General features: G+C 37.7%; 2 protein-coding genes across 8 annotated transcripts; one reads left to right on the forward strand and one right to left on the reverse strand.

The window, feature by feature from the left end:
* Positions 1-223: 223 nt before the first annotated feature.
* LOC141432630 (uncharacterized) lies at positions 224-7,871 on the forward strand. 7 transcript variants are annotated; one of them, XM_074094312.1, is made up of 3 exons: positions 224-331; positions 5,517-5,652; positions 5,838-7,871. In XM_074094312.1, the coding sequence occupies exons 1-3, from the start codon at positions 306-308 to the stop codon at positions 7,722-7,724; spliced, it is 2,049 nt and encodes a 682-aa protein (XP_073950413.1). In that variant the 5' UTR covers positions 224-305; the 3' UTR covers positions 7,725-7,871. The 7 variants fall into 7 exon arrangements, with proteins under 7 accessions (XP_073950413.1, XP_073950411.1, XP_073950416.1 ...); XM_074094310.1 differs by lacking the exon at positions 224-331 and adding an exon at positions 1,155-1,324; XM_074094315.1 differs by lacking the exon at positions 224-331 and adding an exon at positions 1,156-1,283.
* A 97-nt stretch (positions 7,872-7,968) lies between these two features.
* On the reverse strand, positions 7,969-10,709 carry mRpL9 (mitochondrial ribosomal protein L9). The gene is made up of 5 exons (XM_074094316.1): positions 10,442-10,709; positions 10,160-10,319; positions 9,492-9,661; positions 8,921-9,121; positions 7,969-8,177 (listed from the first exon to the last, which is right to left on the reverse strand). Exons 1-5 carry the CDS (start codon positions 10,508-10,510, stop codon positions 8,019-8,021), a joined length of 759 nt encoding a protein of 252 aa, XP_073950417.1. The 5' UTR covers positions 10,511-10,709; the 3' UTR covers positions 7,969-8,018.
* Between the last annotated feature and the right edge of the window lie 123 nt (positions 10,710-10,832).

Genomic DNA, 10,832 nt, shown 5'->3' on the forward strand with positions numbered 1-10,832 from the left:
GGGCCGGGAAAGTTGTCGTTTCTTTAAAAAAATATGGCTCTGTCCATACAGGTCCGGTATTTACATATCGGTGTTTCCGGGCCTGGAAAGAGTGTCACCTTGTGATTTGACAGCTCTTTGTTTGACAGTAACGTTAACGGTCACAGACTACTTACAAAGATATCATTACAGATACGTGAAACGAAATAAAAAAAAACTATGCCAAATAACATTTAGCCAACATAACGATTATAATAACAAAATACAAGTGGAGCCTTTGCACACCGCGATTCTCAAACGCGCATCGATATTTCAATTTCAAGTCTATGACAAATCGATTCGATACAATCAAGTGAGTCAAGCCAGCTGACCATGAGCACCCTAAGCTAACCTAAAGCGTAGAGTAGAGACAGCAGGGCTACTACGAAACTCGAAGTACGTGTCGTGCGGTCCCTCTGATACTAATACTATTTAATACGAGAGCGAGAGGGACGGTACGATACGAACTTCGAGTTTTGAGTTTCGTAGTAACCCTGCTGATTCCTATACATTACAATACTCTTTGAGAGACAGCCTTTGAAACTTCCATAGAGTAACTTAAGCTATTTGTCGTATGTTTTTTTTTTAACCTCATTGACTGGTTCATCCACCATTACCTCTCATATTTCGTTTTCTAGACTTTTTTTACCGTACAACGGCAAAAACTACTAGACACTGGCAAAATGAGGGCTATCGTTTTTTGTCTCACTAGATGGCGCACTGTTTCGTGAGGTTTTTAAGTATGGCTTTCAAAGTCTGTTATTACGGGCGTGAAAACAAAGTTTAGATTAAAATCATATTTAATACACCTTAAAACCGTACCATAAAAATATCGAGCATGCCACAGTGTTGCATAGTCCCCGTTTTGTTCGGAAAAAAGGGAGGACAAAGGTTTCCAAAAGACAAAACTGTCTCAAAACACTGACATTCATTGCCCCGGAACGCATATTTGCCATAATTAATTTCAGATATTGCAAAATATTCACAAAATTATTCTAATTATAAATAAACCCGCGTAGCTCACCCAAAAACTATGAGATTTGATATTTCGGAGACCTCACGCTACACTGGCGCCTCTAGTGGCGAATTCATACGCGATAGCCCTCAGTCCTCCAATGGACACAGCCATATTTTTTTTTAAAGAAACTACTAACCTCATTGACTTACTGCAAGTTTTGCATAGTTTTGTTCTGACGTTTTTACACTACGAGTTTCAAATTTGAACTTTTTGAACTTTGTATATAGCACTAGGAGTGACCGAGATGGTACGATATGAACTTCGATTTAAGGGAAAGGTGCCGACTAGGTTATTGTTGTTTTTTTTACGAATTTGATCACATTTTAGATTTTTTTTTACGAACTTCGAGTTTCGAGTTTCATAGAAGCCCTGCTGTTACCGAAAGCTACTGTTACACTGCTATACTTGGTTTGGATAGGTATTTAACTAAATGTAAACAAAACAACGTCAAATTGGTGTCTTAAATATTGAAATTCACCCATTAAATTAAACTATTTAAACATTTCCGTTTCTATATTGAAAAACAGTAGTCTAGTTTATATTACAATATAAGTAAAATGTTCAAAATCCTTAAATGTACCAAATTTGGCAGCTGAAGTTTGTTTACATTCAAAGTCAAAGTCAAAATATCTTATCTTTATTCAATTTAGGCTATAACCAGCACTTATGAATGTCAAAAAAATCTACCACCGGTTCGGAAAACCTCTGCTGAAGAATCCGGCAAGAAACTCAACGAGGTATATTTTTTTAAACAGATTTACAATAAGTATTATTAAATGATATTTTCTCAAACATGCTCGGAAATGTATGCGTTAATGTCACGAAATGGAGACATGAAGTTTCTCATTTATGGCTCCCTACTACCTCCCTACATAACTTCTTGGCTTAGGCCATGAAGTATGTATGAAAATCCATTATTGTCCGCTGCTCTAACTTTTTAATTTTGCTTATTAACATTAAACTGACAAAGGAAAAATTACGAACAGCCAACCAACACTACTCTGTAAGCATTTGCGATACTGCGATGCGATGCGATGCGATGCGAAGCGATGCGATGCAATGCGAAGCGATGCGATGCGATGCGAAGCGATGCGATGCGATGCGAAGCGATGCGATGCGATGCGAAGCGATGCGAAGCGATGAGTGCGATGCGATGCGATGCGATGCGATGTGATGCGTAGCGAAGCGATGCAATGCGATGCGAAGCGATGCGATGCGATGCGAAACGAAGCGATGCGATGTGATGCGATGCGATGCGATGCGATGCGATGCGATGCGAAGCCAAGCTATGCGAAGCGAAGCGATGCGATGCGATGCGATGCGAAGCGATGCACTGCGATGCGATGCGATGGATGGATGGATGGATGGATGGATGAAATATTTCCTCACATTGTTTGAGAAAAGCACTATACAAACCTCGGCCAGAACAGGGATTGCTGGACTCCTTTTATCAACAGGTTATAAGCATGCTAGCAACGAGCATGTGTAAGGCAACCTGGATTTTCTACCATGACAGTAAAATGTGCCCACGAAAATCATACGGAATAAACGCTCGAATAATGCCCGGCTGCGTTCAACTTAATTTAGGGTCAATTTGACGGAAGTGTGGCTAGGCCTTAAGAATTAAGACAAGAGAATACTAGAGACTAGAAAACTCTAGACAATCACAGCTGTGACCGCGTCAATCATTCAAAGCAATCATCGCAATCATTCTTCTTTCAAGCGAAGTCCGCCCGTTACATTTAAATAGTTTTGCATTACGAAAAAGTTACCTGCTTTCCTATACCAATGGCCTCGACACTGATTTTTTGGTAGCACCAACTGGAAAATTTCTAAACAGATGCTGATGTACAGTAGCCAATACAATTCGTACGTAAATTATGATTGATTATATTGATTGGGTATAGTAGGAATTATTTGAGCTGTCCCGATCTCGTTAGCAGCCAGCCTTACGAACAAAGCCATTGTATTCTATTATGTCCTCAAGTGCATAATCCTCAGTTTAAAATGAAATGAAATATAAGATAAAATAGCTCATTGAAATAACGACTTTATTACTTACATTAGAGAATTCATTTTAAATAAAACTTTGTTGGCAGATAAGCCTCAAAAGTATTAGCTGCGAACGTGTATTTATTTTAAAGTGCACTTTCTGCTCTAGACAATTAAGTCGTTATTTCAATGAACTATATTATTTTATATTTCCGTTTATTTTAAACTGAGTATTATGCGGTTGAGGGCACAATATAATACATACAATGGCTTTGTTCGAATGGTTGGCTGTTAACGAGATCGGGACACCTCAAATAATTCCTAGTATAGCAGGTGCGGCTTTGAACCGTTTCAACTGTCATATTCCGTGTGTTACGAAAATCTACTAATAAACTAATAATAATGTATCGTGTGGTGTGTAGTTACAAAATTACAAGTAACAAGTAGGGAAATGTCGGTTGAGATGCTTCAGATCAGCATCCAGCAACATCCTGTAAAAATATATAAGTACAGTCACTAATAAACCAATATCTGAGTGCATAAATATCTGATACGACTGACTGATTTCTACGGCTGGTACGTGTCAAATATTATTCCACACTCCGCTGCGGCCGATATTAACGCACCTCCGTAGGTACACTGCGTCACTATACAGTTTATTTATAGAATGGTAGACAACCCGTTGTATGTGGTAGCCTAGCTAGTGGTTTGACCTATGGCCTCTCAAGCAGAGGATGGTGGTTTCAAACCCCGGCGGGCTCTCGTCTTGTGAGTTTTTTAGAATAGTATGAAATTACATTTGAAATTCACCACGAGCTTTACGCTGAAAGGCAACAACTTAAGGAAACTTGCTCATAACTTCGAAGCTAATGGTGTGCGTAAAGTTAGCTCTTTTAGGTCGGTACCTACCCAACATTGGCACGTAGATATATAAGTTGAGATGACACGATGATGGTAAACAAACATTCTTCATCTGATGGTGGTAAGCAATCTCCGGCGGGGCCCATGGACATTAGCAACTACTTTTTATCACCGAAAATTGCAAAAGCTAGTATAAATGATCAATATGATCATACTCCGAAACATGCATTGAAACTTCGTGTCCGTGGCGTGACATAAACCTACCGTGGACAAGGTCGAAGGTCGCAGTTTCATCGACGAACACGGGCAACATATTGTATGGTACCGCCCGATGTTAGGTACGGCGTACCATAGCTGCCTGGCACGATCGCCCGAGCGCTTACACACTTGATACACTGATAGGTGGGCAAATCAACTTTTTTACCGACACTAATATGTCCGCGACATTTTTCAAGTAATTACAGATTTTTGTAAGTAAACATGTTTTTTTTTCTGTAATTTAATAGATGATGTACATGAATACCTGCCATCCTACGTAAAATCAACCTATTAAACCGTGAAATATCTTGTTGGAAGTACGATTTTTTGGTAACGCCAGAGACAATTTTGATAACGTAGGAGACGCCCAAAGTGTCGGTAAAATAGTTCATTGGCCCAGATACAAACAACTGAGTGCATCTTCCAGCGGGTAAGCAATAAGTTTTTGTTATAAATTACATTTTTAACCCAATATTTTTTTTGTTGACTACTTCAGCGGTATAGCACACGGCACGGAATGCCGAGGACCTGGGTTCGAATCCCAGCGCTGGTCTTATTTTTCTGGTTTTTCTGTGCATCTATATTTCAGTTTGTATTTTCGATATAGGTTTTACGGGATGACCGTAAAAGTAACAAAAAATTTGGAATTGAAATAAAAAACTAAATTTATGCACAAAATCGTCTACAGAGTCAAAAGTTTATTTAAAATTATTCTTACTAGGGAGGTAGCTACTCGTATGTATATTCCTTTACAACAGTAAGTAATATCTGTACGATGTCTTCCAATATGCGGCGTGGAACTATCTTATAGCAAAATCATGAACGCGAACCTTCGCGAAGGTCGTCCGCCTCCGCCATTGCTTTGTTTACGTCCGTGCCCTGCGGGCGCAGCGGCTGCCACTCGCGGGATATCAACACAAACCCATGGGGAAATCTGATAAGAAGTACGTTTACTATTTGACGTTATAATTCATCACTCTAAACAAGTTAATTGAACGAATTTTGCGATCAAATAGTTATAATTCAAAGTTTGCAGAGAAAACCTAGGATCGACCATTGGACCAGTAAAAATTTCATCAAAGATTGAATAATTTAGCAAAATAGCCGAAGTGGTTGAAGAAGAAATTGCTAATTGCCAAGCTTACCTCTTAGTTAGTACGTGTAACAAAATGTGTCGAAAGTTTTTTAAAAACTTGTTATCCTTGTCATGCTAGGACCTAGCATCTACTTTTAATAGCTTTCCAGCTGCGCAACAACCAAAAGCAAAGTAGCCTACAAGGACCTTTCTCCTTCTTGTACAAAAACTGATGGTTAAAAGTTTAAACATACTGGATAATAATTATTACAATCTGTTATTGCCTGCTTGCAGAATACGAGCAGATAGTATCAACAACTTAAGAAAGCGATATGACGCTTTCTTGGAAGAGGATAGGAAACGCAAGGAGCGCAATGAAGACATCCTTACCAAGCTTGATAAGATGCGGAACAGCGTGACGCGTTTTAAGGTAGGTACAAAAGCTTCTGTCTTTTACGTAACATACCCATTACAAAGGGTGCTAGACCCCTAGCTAATTTTAGCTTGTCACTGTGCATCTCTTTTCTATAGATTGTTTTATTTCTAAAAATGACGCATATTACGATCATTGCTTTTAAAGAACTTTGAATATTGATAACGATTTAAATGTTTCAGTCAAATTTCTACTTAGATCCGAGGCTACCTACGAATATCTATGGAGATGCACAGAAAAGTCCCGTAAGAAGATACAATGAACCACAAATATCAACAGAGTTGGATATTCGAACGAAACATGTCGATGAAACTCGCTTACTCAGTCAAATAAGCAAGAAATACATACTCATTCCCAAATTAAGATCAATTGATGTTAATGATTATGTTCCTAGAGCAATACAACAAGATAACAATAATGATAATGATTGGAAAAGTAAATACAGCATTTTGGATCAACTTAAACAGATCGAGAAAGAAGAAAAAACTAATTCATCTGCATTTAACGACAGCAAATTCAAAAATTACCATAATTTATCAACTGGATTACCTAAGTATCAAGAGAACGATGAGCCGGTCAAACTTTTTGTAAAAAGTGACTTCGAAGGTATGACAAAGGAATCTCTAGTTCATGAGTTTACTCCCATACAGCAATCTCATGTACAAAATAACATGGCGGCAACATTTAATGATTTTGCTGTAGACTCTGTCAAGAATATTCACGTAGAATCTGAAAAACAACCGAAATCTCAGGAACCTGATATAAAAAGAGGTGAAATGGAGTCTACCAAGATAAATGATTACGTTGATAATAATTTTAGAGGAAGCGTTGAGGAAAATTACCAGCAACAGCCGAAAGGCGAAGCTAGTTTTGTCGTTTCTGAAGCTCCTGTGCAAAATTATCAGGCAGCGGACGCTCATGAACATGTTGAATACACAGCTGGTCAACAAAACCACTCTGGTGAAACTGCTGATAAACATGAAACCGAAAATACCGAAAAATCGTATCTTGGGGAGGAACAAATTTCTCATGTAGTTGCTTTTCACCCCGAACAATCATACCCCGGCAATAAAGACACCTCTCAAGCAGCAGCACTTCATCCCGAAAAAGCTTACCCTGGTGACGACGACATTACTCATGTAGAAGTTCTTCATCCTGATGAACTCGTCCAAGAAATAGCCAATGAAAATATAGGTGGCGGCCAAGAAAATGATTATCCAATTGACATAATAAACGTTCAAGAATTCACACCAGGCAATAATGTGAATTTGGTTGACGGCGTTAACATTAATCCAGAAGGGCACAATGTAGAGCAATATATCCCACCGAACCACGAGTATGTTCCTGAGACAATAACAGCGGCCGATCAGGAGAAAGATGTTACTTATCAAGATCCAGTCTACACAGATGAACAAGTAACTAACGAAGGTAATTATGATCCTTCCCAACAATATGAGTCGACAGGGAATGTGGATAATATGGACATAGCATCAGGAATTCAAGAATTTGAAACTGAGCAAAACGAAATGTATTACTCAGAATCCAATGCTCAAAACTATGACCAATACAATCAAGGTGATGTGGTTGACGTCTACAATACTGGATATACTGGTCCGATGGAAGGTTACGATCCATCGGCTTACTACGAAGGGACGCAGCAGGAGGGCGCATATCCTGTGGAAATAAATGAACACGAGGAAACTTCGCAACGTTATGACCCAAATTACGAACAGCAATACGCCACAACAGATGCGGATCAAAATCAATACCTACCGCAACAGAACGCAATGGAACAGCCGCAAAGTCAACAAGAAAACCTAGATGCACTAGAGACAGCAGGTGATGCTAAAACTCCGGAATATGACCGAGAGCAATATGATACTGAGCAACAGGAGATCGCCGAACACTTAGAACAGCAACTAGACATGGAGGATGGATATGTTGATCAGAATTTAGCTGGAAACATTCGTGATATCACTGATGAATCAATTCTATACCAACAAGCAACTCCTGATCAAACTCTTGAACAAAATTTGGAAAACCTAACAATTCCTGCTGTTGAGACATAAGCTTAATTAAATACCAGATATTTTAAACAAAATTGATTAAATACAAAAAATTCAAATTTACACTTACCTCATCTTCTTACATCTTCTCAGAAATTACTATTTATGCTCAACTATCTATGATTTTCAATCCCCAGTTAAGCTTATTCCATAGAATGTTAGAAGAGTGTCTGTATGCACTTTTAGGGGAAGAATTGAATAATCATTATTCTATAATTAAACTATTTTAAAAAAATAAATACATCAATTATATTGTAACTAGCTTTATATTGTATTAAAATCTATAAGCAACTAAGTTCATTCAGGAAGAGGCAAATTCTGCAAGACCTCTGCTTGTTCAGGGAAGAGGGGTTCCGTAACTTTCTTCCAATGGTGCTCCACCCACGGTAAGCGCTCCAGACCCGTGGCCCAGTGGTGGATCCGACATCTCACATTCACTGTCTCTGTTTTGTTAATCTGCAAAAAAGTAATTTGTTGGTAAATTTAATAAATAAAATCCATAAAAACGGAAAAATTGTGTATGTTGATTGAGCTATTAAGTTTTCTGCTACTAGGCCAAAAGGTCCAGTAGTTTTTGAGTTTATTTGTAAAATTATTCCATAAATCCAAATCTCCCTTTATAATATTAGTATTTTATAATTTTTTTCCCACCCTTAGGGTAGGATTATTTTCTCCAAGTTTGGATGGGTACAACCTGTTCAATAAAAAAATAATTATCAAAATTGGACTACTCTGTAAAAAGTTATGCGTGGCCATACATTACAACATGTGAGTAAACAATCAATCATTCCCTGTTTTCCTACCCTTAGGGTTGGATTTTTTTTCCAAATTTATATGGGACCACGCCCAAGCCCTCTTGTTCTGAGAGGAGGCCTGTGCCCAGCAGTGGGACATATATAGGCTGGAATGAATGAATGAATATGGGACCAATTTCGAGGTATACCCTTTCCAATAAAAAAAGAATTATCAAAATCTGACTACTCTGACTACTCTGTAAAAATTTATGAGTGGTCTAACATAAAAAAAAATATGTGTCAACTTGAGAACCTCCTTCGTCTTTTTTCGTTGGTAAAAAAAGAAGTAAGAAATTTTATTACCTACCACTAAAAAAAAAAATTATTAGTAAAAACAAAAATCAATTAGGAAAGAAGTGTGGCAAATTGGACTCATTATTTTGCTAGTTATGAAGGTAAACTTACTGTAACAGTAACAAAGAATTCCTTGTCCTGGAGGGAAAGGTCTGGGCCAGACACTTTCCCAGGTGGCATTTTTATGGCATGTTCTGGTACCACAAAGCCAGCCTTTCGGAATGAGGTCTTAACATGCCACGGTTCCAGGGTCCAAGGCTCCTTTTTGCTCATTGTGATTTGCAGCACAAGACGAGACAGGCAATTCATAGTCTGATAAATAAATAATTCAGATTTTAGGCTTTATATTTAGCAAAGTTACAGGTTGGGGATGGGAGTATGTATACCCTTCTTTGCTGAACTTAGAAGAGGTACAATCATAAGACAAGATTACATATTTAACTTGTTCATGAGCAACAACTAAATCATGTGGAAATAAATGTAAATAAATCTTCTTAATGTGGTTCACTTTCATAAGCCAAATTGAATTAAAAGTTCTGCAAAATTTTCACTGGCTGTGCAATAAGAAATAGCAGCTTAGTAACTAAAAATTGCCAAGGATAGATAAAGCTATCTCAAATTCTTTTCTTCAAAAATACACAGTTGCAAGTTGGAAAACTTATTTTGAGAAGTTAATTCTTACCCTTTGTACATATGGTGAACTAAATGTATCTTCAGATTTGGGTTTATTTTCCTCTACTTGGTATTTTTCCATATTTTCAGGAGTGGCATACACAGCAAGGCCAGGCATGAGGTAATCTCGGTACACCTGATTGGGCCGCATCGTCAGTACATCACCAGCATTACCAACACCTAGACAACACCCAAACAAAAAAAATTAACCTGAAGGTGTCCAAATTATTCTGCTCTTTCTCTCTTTCTGCTTTGACGGTTAAATGTGAGGCCGTCTCCGTCTATTGGAACAAAATAAATAGAGACAGCATCACACCTAACCACTAGTTAACACTAATCAATGGATAGTGAAATAGCCCCTAAGAATAGAAAAAAAAACTGCCAGTCAAAACAATCAGACATACAGACTGATTGACAGTGGTAGACCAAACAAAGCCCTGCCTACAAGGTTTAAAGTGGGTAGGCTCCTTTAGGCTGACTATTATTTAGTCCATTTAAGTAATTGTTTTGGATGTTTAATATGTATTTAAGTATGCATTTAAGTATGAGTACAAGCTTTGCTTAGTTTGGGACTAGGTCAATTGGTGTCAAGTGTGTCATATGATATTTATTTATTTATCTACGAAACAAAGTTCCTGTAAGGAATATTCTTTTGTAGATAAAACTAAATATACCCACCTTCAACATACTGATTTAAAATAACTTTCATGTCAGGTTGCCTCACAACATTTTTGTCCTCAACCAAGTCATACACGAAGTGACGGCCTCTTAGTTTTGTCGTTTTACCACCCTTCTTGTGTAATGGTGGAGGCCATCTCCTTTTCAGCACAAATGTTGTCTGGAGAAAGAAATACATGAAAACGAATTATTAATTATTTACTAATTCTTGTCGTATAAAAATAAAAATAGTTTTTCAGCTAATTAAAATAACCTAAGCTCTTGAATGTAAAATGAACATACTCTGGTTTGTTGAGACAGGAAGGTCTGTGCTTGAACAATATTAGAAAGAAATGAACGTATTCCCAACATGTTGGTACAATTATTTACTTATCATTTATTTTATTTCAGAAAAATTATATTCAACTATTTACGTTTTTGGTTAGAATCTTAGAAGAACAACTTTGATTTTGACTTGACAGTTCAGTTCACATGGGTTACCATTACGAAAAAAAAACTTGTGTCTGTTCTGTTCAATCAAGTCTGGCCAGCCCAACTCTGGCAGCCATGCCTTTCCCCCACCCTGAAATAAGCTTTCCGGAAGTTAGTGTTGTTGTACTGTACCGTTGCATCAAATGTTACGGTATTTTCAATCGATTAGTGTTTGTGAATCGACCGGGCAGTCGCATGCAAA

The sequence above is a fragment of the Choristoneura fumiferana genome, chromosome 11 (assembly GCF_025370935.1).
Source record: "Choristoneura fumiferana chromosome 11, NRCan_CFum_1, whole genome shotgun sequence".
NCBI classification, from domain to species: domain Eukaryota; kingdom Metazoa; phylum Arthropoda; class Insecta; order Lepidoptera; family Tortricidae; genus Choristoneura; species Choristoneura fumiferana.